The sequence below is a fragment of the Tursiops truncatus genome, chromosome 19 (genome assembly GCF_011762595.2).
Source record: "Tursiops truncatus isolate mTurTru1 chromosome 19, mTurTru1.mat.Y, whole genome shotgun sequence".
Taxonomy (NCBI): domain Eukaryota; kingdom Metazoa; phylum Chordata; class Mammalia; order Artiodactyla; family Delphinidae; genus Tursiops; species Tursiops truncatus.
In genome coordinates, this window is record NC_047052.1 from 33,102,757 (window position 1) to 33,118,013 (window position 15,257).

A 15,257-nucleotide genomic window follows, 5' to 3' on the forward strand; every position below is an offset into this window, starting at 1 on the left:
CACCACCCAGAGCGGCCCTGGCACGTCCCTGGGTTTCAGTCTGTCCAAAGGCTGCTACCCCTTCCTGGAGGCGGAATCAGCACGTCAAGGAGCCTGAGCAGGACCCCGTGAGAGGGTGTCCCCTGCCTGGTTGTCCTCATGAATCCAATCAACAGAGATGTGCTGAGTGCCGAGAGCCGGCCATATGCTAGATCTGGCTTGGGGCCGGGTGGGCAGGCCAGGAACTTGCTATCGTTCCGGAGCTCAGCAGATATTTAACAAGCACCTATCTTTGCTGGGCCTTTGGGATTACAAAATAATCTTTGGTGAACAAGATAGCACTTTAATGGAAACAGATGTTAACCAAATAATCAGAGGCACAAGCGAGCTTACACAGTCGATCCTGATGACTCACAGACTCTTTATCTGTGAATTCGCCTACTCACTAAAATGTACTTGTAACCTCAAAATCAATACTCACGGCGCTTTCATGGTCATTCGTGGTCACGCGCACAGCACCGAAAAATTTGAGCCGCGAGTCGCGTGCGTTCTCAGCTGACATCCAACAAGGCAACACTCTGCCTTTCCGTTTCAGCTCTCACACTATAAGCGTGTTCTTTCCGTGGCCTATTCAGCGCTGTGCTTTTTGCATTTTTTGTGCTTTGTGTTAGCTGTGGCTGAAGGGCTGTCTAGTGTCCCTAAGAGCAGGAAGGCTGTGGTGTGCCTTACGGAGAAAATATGAATGTGTGTGCAACACAAGCTTCATTCGGGCGTGGGCTACTGTGGCTGAGGGCCTTGAGTTCAATGTTAACCAGTCAACATTGTAGAGTAAACAAGGTGTCTTTAAACAAAAACACAACAAAAAGTTGATGGAGACGTTGTGACCAGAAGCTCGCAGGAACCTAACCCTATATTTCCCCTAAGACCTGGCTAAATCAGTGTTGGCGATAACTTTACGGAGAGTAAATACCGTGAGTGACGAGGCTCTGCTGTAATGGCAAACGGAATCAACACTGTGAATGAAGGGGAGCGGCGGGGCGTCCTGAGAGCGTGGGCACCGTTTGGCTGCCGCTGGGGCCTCGAGCCAGACCAGCAGCCCCATCTCCCAGACATTCCTTGCACTCACATGTCCCTGGACTTGACTGGGGTGATGGCAGAGGAGGGGTAGGACTGGTCTTTGCTAATCTTTGTCAGTGCCCACAGGTTTCTGGCAAGGGAGGGGTGAGGGACTAACAGCTTTTCTCCAGGGACAGGTGTCACACTGTGTTTAACGCATTAGCGGTAACCTTGCTACGTCATTTAGCTGGACCGTAACTCGGCTTCCTCCTCTGTTTCCTCACAAGGCTCTTCTAAGGGTGTCAGCAAATGCAGGCTGAACGTGCCATGAGGGCTCCGTGAGTGATAGGGATGGAGGTTTAGATTTCTCTGCAGTCCTAGGGCTCAGGGCCTGGTCGATTCCTGGAGGACAAAGGAGAGGCCCAGACGCAGGACAGCCAAGGACTGTTCCTGGGGCTGCCCCCCACCCGGGGGAAGGAGCTGCTGGGCACGGCTCTTAGGTTGCCAGTCCCACCACTCGCTGCCTCATCCTTTTAGGGCACAGAGCTGCCACCCCAAGGCCCAGCTTGTCAGAGCCAAGGGCAATCTCATTATGCAGATTCGGGATTTAAGGCCCAGAGTGGGCCGGGGCTTGCCCAAGTTCACACTGCAGGTTGGGGCTGGAAGGAATGGAGTGAACTCATCGCATGTGGAAGGGAAAAGCAACAAGGCAGGTGGGGAGGTGGCACGCTGCAGCCGCTGCTCCACAGGGGCTCTGCACCCTTCAGCACTCAGGACTCTACCTCCTTCCCCACAAGCCCGGCGGGGCCGGATTCTCATAACAGTAGCAGCCACGTCCTGAAGGTCTGCTCTGCCTGGCTCTGAGCTGGACGCTTCAAGCCCAAGAGATCATTGAATCTGATCCTCACAACAGCCTAACAGTGAGCTGGATACTCTGATCAGTCCCATGTTACAGAGAAGGAAATGGAGGCACAGAGAGGCCAGGTCACTTGTCTAAGGTGGCACAGCTAGGAAGTAGCAGGACCAGGACTCACTTCAGGTCTGCCTGATTCCAGTGTCCATACTCTCAACCACGGGCGGTTCTGCCCTTCTGAGCCGAGGCCCCCAGCCTGCATTCTGCGGTCTGGCTACTGGATCCTGTCACCTCCTCAAATTCCGTCCGCCAAGCCAAAGCAGGTCTGAGTAGGGGCTCAGCAGGGCACCTGTAGGCTTGTGAACCAAGAGCTGGTCTGTAGCGCAGCAAAGCAGCACGGCTAGGTGGTTGCACGGAGCCCCCCTTCCCCAAGGCTGGCTTTGACCAGCTGCACAAGTACCTCCCCAGGGAGCAAGGGCCTCAAAGCAAGGCAGGAAGACAGGGAAGGGCCCACTGGCGTTTCCCTAGAGAGCCGAGGGACGAAGGAGAGCAGTGATCCCCACACCAGGGCTCACCGTGGACCTGCCCCCGTTGGAGCACAGGCCTTGAGTCCCATTAAATCCGTCTCTTTGGCGCTTGTAGCTTTGAGGGGAGGGTGGTAGATTACTGAGGGCCCAGGAGGCAGGGCAGCTAGGAAAAGAACTGGGCTCACCCCGGGAGGGCTGTTACTGAAGTCTCCACCCTGTCCTCTGGCATGGTCATGGCCACTTGCCCCAACATCGTGAGGCTTTTTGGAGGTTTCCGGGGGTTGGGACAGGGGCCTGGGGAGCTCTCTCTGTCTCGCTTATACCTCAGTGCACATACTCCCTAAGGCCGGGCCACTGGGGTCCCACCCTGCTTGTGACAAGGCCCTGGGTTTCTCACACTGTGCTCTATGGGCCCAGCTGCAACATCATTTCCTGGGGTGAGAGCGTGTTCAAAGCACTGATCCCTGCGCCCACCCCCAGGCCCATGGAATCTCAGTCTCTGGGGGTGGGCCTGAGTCTCTGCATTTGACATGCTCCCTGGGAGATTCTTATGGGCCCTGAAGTTAGGTATTGCCCTCAAAGGAGCCCTTTGAGGTCATCTGGGTTCTCAGCCTGGCCACACGGGAGCTTGGAACATCTTGGTGCCCAGGCCAGGGAATCAGCACCATCAGAGGTGGGACCTGGGCACCGGTATTTTAAAAATCTCCCCGGGTGACTCTGAAGCACTCGTAGGATGAGAATTACTGGTTGTGCGCATTCCATCCCGCCCACCCCCAGCTCCCACCCGCAGGCTGTCCTATGGCAAAGTCAAGTCTGGAGGGTCTCTGTCGAGGTGGAGATCCTCTTGTCTCTGTCAGGCTCACCGACTGGATGCATCACAATTCTACTTTACGGAGAGAACGTGGAGGGGAGAGGAAACCCCTTGCGGGGGCAGGGGGGTGCTCGGTGGGAGACGGGGAGTCTAGGCCAGCCTCCGCTACTTCCTCCCCTTCTGAGGTCACCTTCTGCTGCTAGGAGATGGACCTCACTCCCATCCCCCCTTCTCATGCTAAAGGAAGATGCTGGGTGCAGAAAACCCTTGGCAGGGACATGCATTAACCAGTAAAGTTATTCCCCCGAGAAGAGGGGTCAGGTTCAAAGGTCTGCTGGTTTGGGAGAAGGTGACAAGACCAAGAGCCAGATCAGAGCCCCCACATAAGAGGCGTGACTGTAGGAAGTGATGAAGCCTTAATGACTGGAGAGGGTGCCCTTGTACAGCATTTAGGAGTCAATACACAGCTTTTAGGGGCTATAAGGCATCTGGCTGAACCGCCTGTATTGGTTCTGCAAAACACAGCCATGCACACGTAGGGAGCAGGGGTGAGGCTGGGATTACACCCATGGGCCTTGGGGAGCAAAGGCAGGGGCTGGGAGGGCAGATTCTGGGGCTGGCTGGACCAGGGGCGAGGCCGCCTTGGGGTCTTTGGGGCCTGCAGTCTCCTGTACGTGCTGGTGAAGCCCTACCTTCAGTGAGGAGGTGAGGACGGTAGCGGTGGGATGCCACAGCCCTCCGGCACCGAGCACAGCTCTGGGGCCCCCTTTCATTCCCAGGAGCGCTGACAGGTCTCACAGAAGCCGGGTTATTAGGGCAGGCAGGCTTCCCCTCCTCCTGTCACCTGCAAGGCTGCCTTCCTTCTGGCCCAGTAATGATTTGACATCTAAGCCCTGAGAATAAAGTGGGGTGGGGGAGAGTGAAAGAAACTGCTCCCAGCTGTTTCCTTTGCCAAAAAGTGTAATTGGCATGGCTGGGTGTGAAGCGCACAGGCCCCCGGGGCTCCCCGATCCCCAGCGCGCCCTGGGTGATGAGAGCCTCGGCCCAGCTGGCTGCCTTAACCAGACGTCCACGGTGCCAGTGACAGATCGGCGGAACTGGGCATCCTAGCGACCAGCCAGTGCTTTGTGCAAGCGTGCGTGAGGCTGGCAGAGCCGCAAGCGAGGGAGCCCCGGTGCTCAGAGCTCAGGTCCTGGGGAAGCAGGGGCAACTCCTGCGCAGTGGGTGTCAGATTTGCACACAAGACAAAACTCACCCCCACCAGCCTGCAGGAAAATGTGCTCAAAACCTCACCAAGAAGCATGGTTGACCGTGCGTTCGTTCCATCCTCCCTCCCTCTATCCCTCCCTTCCTTCCCTCCCTCCCTCCCTCCTTCCCTCTTTCCCTCCTCTCTCCTTCCTTCTCTTCCTTTTCTCTCTTCTTCCTTAAACTTCCAATTACTTGGTACAACTTCTTTTAGAGCTCATTTACAACCGATCAACATTGAAATCACACGTGCTCTTGAACTCAGCTGTTCCGCGTTGGCGGTCTGTTGTCAGTGCTCCGGCCTGTGGGCACTGAGACAACCCCAGGCACGAGGATGTGCCGTGGCCTAGGATGAGACCCACCTGCCTGCAGGAGGGGATGGGCAAGCCCGCGACAGCGCCTTGGACCAAGAGGGGGTTGAGCAGTTGTTAGAGAGGAGCGGGCAGAGCTCTGTGATGGATGCGGGGAGCTCTTCCAATACATTAGGTCACAGAGAAAAAGGGCCTAAGTATGAATACTATGCTACTCCTTGGGTAAAAACAAAAGGGTGTGGTGGGAAGAGGATTAAGCAGTAACGGCAGTGTTTTCTTTCTTAAAAATAGATCTGAAATAAATACTGCAAAATGTCAGCATTTGTAAAATCTGGGTGGTGAGTTTCACGGTTACACGGTTTTCTGTTTCAAACTTTGAAATATTTTTTGAAATAAAACTAGGGGTGGGGGAGAGGTGAATAAGCAGAACATGGAGCATGTTTAGGGCAGTGAAAATACTCTGTGTGATACTATAGCTGTGGATACACATCATTATACATTTGTCCAAACCCATTGAATGCATGACATCAAGTGTGAGCCCCAAGGTAAACTGTGGACTCTGGGTGATTATGATGTGTTGATACAGGTCCTTCTTTGGTAAAAAATGTACTATCTGTTGAGTGATGTTGACAATGGGGTAGGCAATGCATGCAGAGGTCAGAGGGTATATGGGAAATTTCAGCACCTTCCTCTCAATTCTGCTGTAAATCTAAACCTGCTCTGAAAAAAATAAAGTCTTTAAAAAAAATCAACAGAATTTAAATGGGGAGATATCTCATTTAAATGTATTTATTCTTATTAAAAAAATGGCAGTGACACTTCCATAGTGCTCCTGTGGGCCAGGCACCATTTTAACTCACTGAATTCTCACAACAACCCTGTGGGGTAGGTCTCTTCTGACCCCCCTTATAAAGGGGAAGCTGAGGCTTGAGAAGTACACAGGGCTACTAAGGGAAGGAGTCAGGATTTGCGCCAGGCAGCTGGGCACCGACATCTGTGCTCACACCACCACGTCACATCCAAAGGGCCCCGGGAAGCTGGGGTCAGGGAAGTCAGAGGGATGTGTACTTCTTCCTGTACACCTCTGTGTACTAATTGAATATTCTACATGTGCACGTTACTACTTTTTAAAGTTAGGTAAATTCCAGGTACCAAGAAATAACAGAACCCTGACAGGTGTGGGGCTGGGAGAGATGGCAGGGACCTCCTCTCAGAGGCTTCGGAAACGCTCTCAGCCCACCAGGCCACAGAGAGGCTCCCTGCGTGGACCCGATGCCTGGCTTGTCTCCATGGTTGCAGCAATTCTCCTGGGGCGCCATCTGCTCTGGTCTGCTCAGCACCCCTCCTCTTCCTTCTTCTGGCACAGGCCCCTCCCCCTCTCCACAGGCTGGACGTGTGACTCCAGAGGAGCCACCGTGACTGGTCCAGGGATGGGTACCAGATCCAAGCCCAGCCAATTAGAATCCTTCCTTGGGCTTGCCCTAGTGGGAAATCCTTTTCCATCTGGTTGTGCGGCCCAAAGGGCCAGCAGTCCCCACACCACGGCAAAGCATGTCGGGGGAGAAGTAGAAATCCAGAAAGGGAGCCATGAGAACCAGCGAGCCTCAGCTTCATTCACAGCCTGTCCTCTCAAAGCCGGCTTCCTCCCTGCCTTCCCTGGGTTGGTTACATTCCTGTCAGTTTGAGTAGGTTCCTGACTGACAGAAGCCCATAGCCCTAAACAAGGGAAGCCCAAATCCACTGGTTCAGGGATCCTGGGAAAGACTAGAATCCCACTTCTGCCACCTGCTGTGTGGTCTCAAGAGAGTTACTCAACCTCCCTGAGCCTGTTGTGCTCCCTGAGCTTCCACCGGCTGCCTCAGGGTTGTCATAAGGATTAACTGTACTAATCCAGTCCCAGGCACACCAGTAACTAATAAAATTAATACAGTGACAACAAGTCAGCACACTATCTTCAAAAAGAAACTCCTTACCAACCACGGTAAACCAACACCAGAGGCTCTGGAAAAGGGAGTGCCAGCTGGGAGACCAAGTGGCAGAAAGGCAGGCAGCTGGAGCCGCTTTTTCTTCCTGTGTCCCTCCAGATTCACCCTCCACTCTCCTCTTCCCCGGCAGAACGCCTGTGTGACCCCCATCAATAGCTCCCTCACTCTCTGGCTCCTGGTGGCTTCAGCCAACGGTGCCTCCGCAGGATACAGGCGGGCAGGAGAGTGAGGTCAGGAAGTCATTTCCCTGTAGGGTCCTCACAGGCTGGCTGCAATCTTCCAGTGAAGGTCACGGCTCCTTCAGGTGTCCCCACCCCTCTGTGTCTGCTGAGGATGACTCTCTCCCACGCCCTCCACTCCAGGGGCAGGAGTGGTACCACAGTGCCAGCACATGATCTTTCAGGAGGCTTTGCCCACACTATGTAAATATTCCCTTTATTAAGCTCACCCCATTACCCAATCCGAGTGTGTGTGTCATCAGTTTTTCCCAGGGTCCCTGACTAGTTGACAGGTGTCCTTTTCCTGGCCTCCCCGGGTTTCAAGCAAACAAAATTCTGCTCTACAGAGGACACTGCTCCAGGGTCCCAGCTCTGGCCACTGTCCCCGTTTCCCTCCACGCTTCTGTACTCCAACAGTCCTCTCCAAAACCAGCCAGATCCTGAACCTCGAGAAAGGATCCCTGATGAGAGGCAGGTGGCCACTGGCATCTAATGAACAGCGCCCCAACAGGAGGCACACAGGGTCACGTCTGGGCTCTCTCTGGATGTGTCTTGAGAAGCAAAGCGCGGACTTCTGCACAACAGAAAAGGTACCTGAGAGTGTATATTTATAGAAAGATACATAGAAATGGACAGAGGGCATCTATCTACAGATACAGAAAGCTCTGTTAGAGAACCACGTAGGTATGATTATATTTGCCAATGGTAGGACACCAGGTTTCCACATCTTCGGTCACAACCAACAACACACAATTGCCCGATCTGGGAAAACCACACTTGTCTGTGTGGTTGGTTCCCTCTCCGGAGGTTTCCAAAATGAGAAGGCTGGTTGCAGGGGCAGTCTTTAAATATGGGTGTGTATCTTTCTAAAGAGAGGAGGAGGAGAGAAAAAAGAGAAATGTATTTTCCTGTTGCGCACGACAGAAAAGATGGGACTGGTTTGGGGCAGAGGCGTGATCCCACTGGAAAGGTGTGAAAGATAACTCCAGAAAGGACAGCTAAGCTTTCTAGGTTGGGACATAAAAACACAACAGCTGGGAAGGTCGCGCAGTCCGCTGAAATCCCTTGTAGCACATTACAATCAGTTAAGGGCAAAATAAAATCAGAATCATACTAAGAGGTAGCAGCTGTTTATCTTCTCGGAGATTTCAAGGGTCTCTGGAAGCCGGGCCAGGGAAGGGTGTTCTCCTGGAAGAGACTGGGATGGGGCAGAGCTCTGGCCGAGGGCTTGCCCGGGGCTGGGAAGCGTGTGGAATGGCCTGCGTGGACACCGCAGCTCCGGAGCCCCAGGGAGCCTCTGCCACTACAGGCCACTTCCAAACCCAGAGTCATTTCTTGGGTAAGTTATGCAGTCCCCACGACATATAAATAAAAGTTTAGTTCTGTGTTTCCATATATCTTCTACATGGAGGCTAGCTGAATATTAGTGGAGTAACAATAATTATTAATAAACAATAATCGTCATAATAACAATAATTAATAGAATAATAATGCCTTGGGGGCAGGGGGAGGGGGGTCCTTCATATGGTGGGGCAAGGGCGGGGGCGGGGCTCTAGGTCTGGTAGAAGTGGTGGTAATGGTGGTGGTGTTCGTGGTGGTGGTGATGCTCGTGTCTCTGGACCGCCTGGCTGGCCTGGCTCTCGTACACCACCACCGCGGGCAGCTCCCTGACGTGGCCCCGCCCCACGACGGTGCCGCCCACGGCTAGGGGCGCCTGCAGGCCCCGGCACCCCTGATGGCTCTCCTTGGCACGGTGCTTGTGCTTCTTGTGCCCGAGGGGCGCCAGAGTGGGGAGGAGGGCCGGGCTGGCGGCCAGGGGGGCGGATGGGGACACCGCAGGGACAGCAGGTCCCATGGGGGGTTTGCTTCTTGCCCCTCTGGCCACGTGGCCCACACCCACGCTCTTGCCCTGGGCCTTGGGGGACCTCACAAAGTGCTTGCTCCCATCCTGGGTACCACCCCGGAGCCGCTGCTGGACCTCCGAGACCTTGGAGAATGGGGTGTCAAGAAAGTGGAAGAAGCCGGGGTCCACGCCTGGGGGCTTTCGGTGTGGGACGTGGATGGCTTCTGGCTCGTGGGAGCGAGATCGAGCGGGGTTGGAGGTGCGGGGCGGCAGTTCTGACTTCTGAGCCACTGACGGGGAGCCTAGGAACCAATTCAACAAATGTTTAATGAGCACCTACTGTGTGCTGGTGTCACACGGTGCCCTGGAAACCACTCCGCCCCCAGTTCTCCCAGGCTGACAGAGGCAGCTGCTCCTTATCAGAGCTAACCCCATGCCCCGACACCCAGCCCACTGCTCCTCCCTCTGCCTTGGAGGAAACTTTTCTGCAATGGAACTTTGCCATCTGCTAAGTGGGAAAAACTGTTTCTGTGTTAGGTCTTTAAAAATAATTAATTCTCCTTCTGAGAGCTTGGAAAGAGAGGAGACAGGGACATTGTTAAAACTGTCTAAGGTCACTGGAGCACAAAGGAAATCTACAAGCATGTTCCTTAACTTATAGAGGTAACTCAGAGAGGAATTAAACACGGGGCGGGGGCGGGGGGAAGGGGAGAAGGGCGTTGTGGGGAGTGAAATTAAGTGGACTGTGTCTTCATCTATTTTAGCAAGAGCTGAGATGTCAAGGGCTGATAAAGACAGAGCCCTGGGCTTCCCTGGTGGTGCAGTGGTTGAGAGTCCGCCTGCCGATGCAGGGGACACGGGTTCGTGCCCAGTCCGGGAAGGTCCCACATGCCGCGGAGCGGCTGGGCCCGTGAGCCATGGCCGCTGAGCCTGCGCGTCCGGAGCCTGTGCTCCGCAACGGGAGAGGCCACAACAGTGAGAGGCCCGCGTACCGCAAAAAAAAAAAAAAAAAAAAAAAAAGAGCACTGTTTTGCTTAACGAAGCCCAGGGTCCTCACTGGAAGAGAGGGGTGGGTCGGGGTGCAGCACCAAACTGTTGTTTTCATTGAATTATAAGCCCTCGGATACTACTTGATTTTGTTCAACTTTGTGCATGTTTTAATGTTTTAAATGTTTTGAATGCCATCTCCTCCAAGAAAACTCTATACTCTGTCCAGTAAAGGCTAGGTCCTCCCCCAGCCCAAGGGGGCCAGCGAACACACATTCCCCCACCAGCCCACCTGCCCGCCCTGCCACGCCCTGCCCTGGCCGCCCTCACCGGTGAAGGAGCTCCCTTACCAGGCCCGAACTGGGACGTGTAGTTTTCTATCCCAGCGAGATCTAAGTAGTGGTTTCTCCTCTCAATGTTCTCATCCACGCAATGGTGGTAGCAGCCGGACTGCTCCAGACGGCTGTCACCCTGGAACCTATCAGGGAAGACAAGCGAGAGGGTGGGCCCTGGCCTCGCGGTGGGAGTGGTCCCACGAGCTCCTGGGAAGCCACCAGGACAAACCCTTCTGGACCCTCTGTTAATTTCTGTCTGGGTCTTGGGAGCAGGGGCGGGAGGGAGTGAGCACGTCGGCACTCTGTCCCTCCTCTTCCTCCCCTGCCTGGCCTCCCTGGGCCTTCCGGGAGGACGGGTTAGGGACCATGCTTTGAACAGGCCCAAAGCAAAGGAGAAGGTAACTGGTCAAAACTTAAGGATGCTCCAGAGCCAGGCTTCAAACCATGTGTTCCTAACGTCTCCCTGGCTCCCCACGGGGTGGGGAGAACTGAAGCCCCCAAGCCACTGGAGTTGAGGCTGGAGCACTCCATAACCTGCCCAAAGCTCAGAACGGGCCTTCCCGGTGTGGTGTGAGGTGCAGGGAGGGGCGGGCGGGGGAGAGAGGTGACCTTTCTCCCACTGCAGGATTCTGGGCTCCCTGCCCCTCCCCTTCAAGGGCCTCTGTGATCTGCCCACACTAGCTTGCCTGCTCCCCCAGGGCAGCCCCCCACATCTGTAGCCAGCCTGGGCACCCCCAATTCCTAGCCCTCTCCCCACGCCATGCTGTGTCCCTGCCTGGACCACCTTCTCTCTTTCCCCTATTTGCTTCTCAAATCCCAGTCATTACCTCTCCATGTTCACAGTAGATACTGTCCCACATTACTGTTACTTTATATTACTGTTTACTCAGCACTTTTCTTTACCCAGTCTCTCTCCTTTCTTCCCTCCCTCTCCTCACTTCCTTCCTTGCAGTTAAATAACAACAGGTGAAAGATAATTGCAGCTTTACAACCCCTTATCCACAATTCTGAAATCCAAAGCACGTGAAAACAAAGATCTTCCATAACCCATGTGGCAGCCAAGCTTGCTCTAAACAGATGCGAAGGTAGCTATAGTCTTTCTCTCACTTAGCATGAATATTTATATGTGTCCCTGCAGAAATATCTATGTGCTAAACCCTGGGGTGCTGTGCAGATCCCAGATAGAAATACACTGGGAGCACCTTTCTAAAACTCAACAAATGCCAAATTCCAAAACAAATCTGGCCCAAAGCATTTTGGATGAAGCAACGTGGACCTCCATTTAGCTCTTTGGACAACTGAGTTTGATTTGCGAACCTGACCTCTGAAATCACTGCCCACCCCGCTACGCCCTGCCCCCGAGGAGAATGTAGACTGCAGCCTCCTGCCAGGAATCCCTTAGAGGCAGGTCCACAGCTGGGGCTCAATCTGTGCTCAGAGGCACTGGGCCGGCTCTGCCCGCGCTCGCCCTACCTGAGAAGGGCCCGCTGCTTCTTCTCCCAGCTTCGCAGCTCCTCGGCGGGCTTGGTCTCTGCTCTGGGCCTGGTGCTCTGCAGGTCTGAGTCCCACCAGAGAAACAGCCCGGTAAGCAGCCTGTTCCTGCACCCATCGGCCTCCCGGCCCCACCCAGGCTGCCTAGCACACAGCCCTTGAAACTGGCCCACAGCAGCTTCGCAATGGTTCTGCGGGGAGGGTTCTCCCAGCCAGGACTAAATAGAGGGGTCTCGCAGCTTCCTGCCCGGCCTGATGCCTCCCCCGGACTCACCTCCTCCCCAGACTCCTTAGCTGCCTTCGAGGCCCCGCCCACCTACACTCCCCATCACAGAAGCCTTTACTGCGGCTGCTTGCCACGCCCAGGCCCACCTCCAGCGCTTTGCTTATGCAGGGCCTTCCATCTGGAATTCCTTCCCTATCCAACCTTCAAGGACCCACTCAAATGCCACCTGTCCACAGAGCAGCTCGCAGGAAAGGCCCCAGGACTCCCTCCCACTCCTCCCAGGTGGGGCTCTGACCCTCCCTGAGAGCTGGGAGTGGACCGACTCCCGTGGCCAGCGTGGCCCTCCAGCCCTCACCGGGGTGATTGAGAAGGACGCTCTTCTTGCTCTGGCTCCCATCGGGGGCCACGGTGAGCTTCACCCGCAGCGTCTTGCTCGACGTCGGGGAGTGGTTGACGGAGGAATCGACCACCTCGTAGATGGTGTGCAGCAGGCTGGTGATGTCCTGGGTGGCAAGGGAAGCAGAGACCCACGTGCATTTAAAACAAAGGAATCGGAGGGCCTCCGGAATCTGAAAGGCCGAAGTTCCCCCTGGTTCCCCCAAAGCCCAGCCTCAGGCAAACACTAGGATGTCAGGGGTTCACAGGAAGGGGAAGCAAGAGTGAGGGAGAGGGAGAGTGAATAACCCGAGTGCACAGGAAGGGCCGTGGGCAGCGGGGTTCAGGGACACCGGGGACCTTGGAGGGACTGTGGAAGCTGCTTCAGAATACTCCCATCCCAGAGGGAAGCCTCCTGCACTGCTGGTGGGAATGTGAATTGATGCAGCCACTATGGAGAACAGTATGGAGGTTCCTTAAAGTACTAAAAATAGAACTACCATAGGACCCAGCAATCCCACTACTGGGCATATACCCTGAGAAAACCATAATTCAAAAAGGGTCATGTACCACAATGTTCATTGCAGCACTATTTACAATAGTCAGGACATGGAAGCAACCTAAGTATCCATTGACAGATGAATGGATAAAGAAGATGTGGCACATATATACAATGGAATATTACTCAGCCATAAAGAGAAACGAAATTGAGTTATTTGCAGTGAGGTGGATGGACCTAGAGTCTGTCATACAGAGTGAAGTAAGTCAGAAAGAGATAAACAAATACCATATGCTAACACATATATATGGAATCTAAAAAAAAAAAAAGGTGAACCTAGGGGCAGGACAGGAATAAAGACACAGACGTAGAGAATGGACTTGAGGACACGGGGAGGGAGAAGGGTAAGCTGGGACAAAGTGAGAGAGTAGCATTGACATATATACACTACCAAATATAAAATAGCTAGTGGGAAGCAGCTGCATAGCACAGGGAGATCAGCTCGGTGCTTTGCGACCGCCTAGAAAGGTGGGATAAGGAGGGTGGGAGGGAGACACAAGAGGGAGGGGATATGGGGATATATGTATGCATATAGCTGATTCACTTTGTTATACAGCAGAAACTAACACAACACTGTAAAGCAATTATACTCCAATAAAGATGTTAAAAAAAAAATACTATCATCCCTCAGGGGTAGAGAATTGCCCCAGGGATGCTATGGGTGGAGAGTTGCACCAGGGACGCTACATCCCCCAGACTTCCAGGCTGTACTGAAAGCGTAAGCCATCTCCCAGGCACCAGAGAAAGCTCTCATGCTGGGCACTAACAGGTAACCTTGGAGGAGGGCCTCAGATACTGTGGGCGTGGGCGTCAACAGCATCTACCTCTGGTCTGATGAGCACCTCCTGCATGAAAAATGGAAAAGTGGATGCGTCTACAAAGATAAACTATTCTGTGAGAACTTGACCAAATCTCATCTTCCCTCTGGGCCTCAGTTACCCCCTTAACCAGAACAGTGCTCTCCAATCCTGATTGGGTGACAGAGGGGGAAGCAGGTTCCCCTCACTAGGTCTCCCTTTGTTCCGGCCATCTGCTAAGGGGAGGGTTCCTGCTTTGAATGATGTTGGAAAACTCTGGAAAAGGTATTTCCCCTCTATAGGTCAGGCTCACAGATGGTCGATTATCTGCCCAGAGACTCTTCATGAACACAGACAGACTCAGCCCCCTTTTGCCCCCTCACCCATAAGCCCTTGGGCAGAGGTGACACCAAGCACTGCCACGGCCATGCGGGTAGGTGGATGGATGACCAGGAATGCTGGGGCCAACTGGGGTACTGTTCCCACCCACAGGAGGTGGCAGCCGCCCAGCTCAACTGACTTGTAATGTGGCAGTGCAGGCTGAGGGTCATTCCAGAGAAGCCAGAAACCCAGAATCTCTTGTTAAATCTTCAGAATCTTTGATACTGGCAACTAGGTAATTTTTTTCAACTCATTCCCCTCTGCCCCCGGCCACAGGCAGCCCCCATTTTATTTCTGTCTCTGTGAATTTGACTACCTCTAGGAACCTCATCGATAACCTCTAGGAATCATACAGCATTTGTCTTTTTGTAACTGGCTTCTTTCACGTAGCGTAATGCCCTCAAGGTTCACCCATGTTGTAGCCTGTGTCAGAATTTCCTTCCTTTTTAAGGCTGAATAATATTCCATCGTATGGATAGGTCACGTTTTGCCTATCCACTCACCCATCAGTGGACACTTGGGTTGCTTCCACCTCTTGGCTATTGTGAATAATGCTGCTATGAACATGGCTGTATAAGTATCTCTTAAAGAATCTGCTTTCACGCCCTTGGGGTATACTCCCAGAAGTGGAATTTCTGGGTCAGATGGTAATTCTATATTTAATTTTTTGAGGAACCTCCCTACTATTTTCCATAGTGGTTGAACAAATTTATAAACCCATCAACAGTGCGCAAGGGTTCTGTTTTCTCCACATCCTCACCAGCACTCGTTATTTTTTTGTCCTTTTGATAACAGCCATTCTGACAGTGTGAGGTACTATCTCATTGTGGTGTTGATCTGCATTTCCCTGATAATTAGTGATGTTGAACATCTTTTCATGTGCTTATTGTCTATCTGTGTATCTTCTTTGGAGAAATATCTAGTTAGTCTTTGCCCATTTTTTAATCGAGTTGTTTGTTTTGTTGTTGAGTTGTCGGAGCTCTTTATATATTCTAGACATTAATCCCTTCTCAGACACATGATTTGCAGATATTTTCTCCTATTCCATAGGTTGCCTTTCACTCTGCTGATTGTGTCCTTTGATGCACAGAAGTTTTTAATTTTGATGTAGTCCAATTCATCTATTTTTGCTTTTGTTGCCTGTGCTGGGCCAGAACACCTGAGGGCTAGCCTGGGACGGTGGGGCTGCCAGGCTGAGACTTGGGCTCCAGCTACTCACTTGCTGGCTCCCTGGGGATCCCAGCTCTTCTGGCAAGGCCCACGGAGGACCCCTCTTCC

General features: G+C 53.3%; 1 protein-coding gene across 4 annotated transcripts in view; it reads right to left on the reverse strand.

Annotated features, from left to right (window-relative positions):
• Positions 1-7,183: 7,183 nt before the first annotated feature.
• Positions 7,184-15,257, reverse strand: part of NKD1 (NKD inhibitor of WNT signaling pathway 1) — an 85,284-nt gene continuing 77,210 nt past the window's right edge. For 3 of the 4 annotated variants that reach the window (XM_073795593.1, XM_033844575.2, XM_033844576.2), the window contains 4 exons: positions 12,223-12,370; positions 11,624-11,708; positions 10,166-10,293; positions 7,184-9,130 (listed from right to left, as the gene is read on the reverse strand). In XM_073795593.1, the coding sequence (XP_073651694.1) occupies positions 8,538-9,130; positions 10,166-10,293; positions 11,624-11,708; positions 12,223-12,370 (954 nt within the window). In that variant the 3' untranslated portion in view covers positions 7,184-8,537. The remainder of the gene's footprint in view (positions 9,131-10,165; positions 10,294-11,623; positions 11,709-12,222; positions 12,371-15,257) is intronic. The other variant, XR_004523272.2, reaches the window with a different exon arrangement.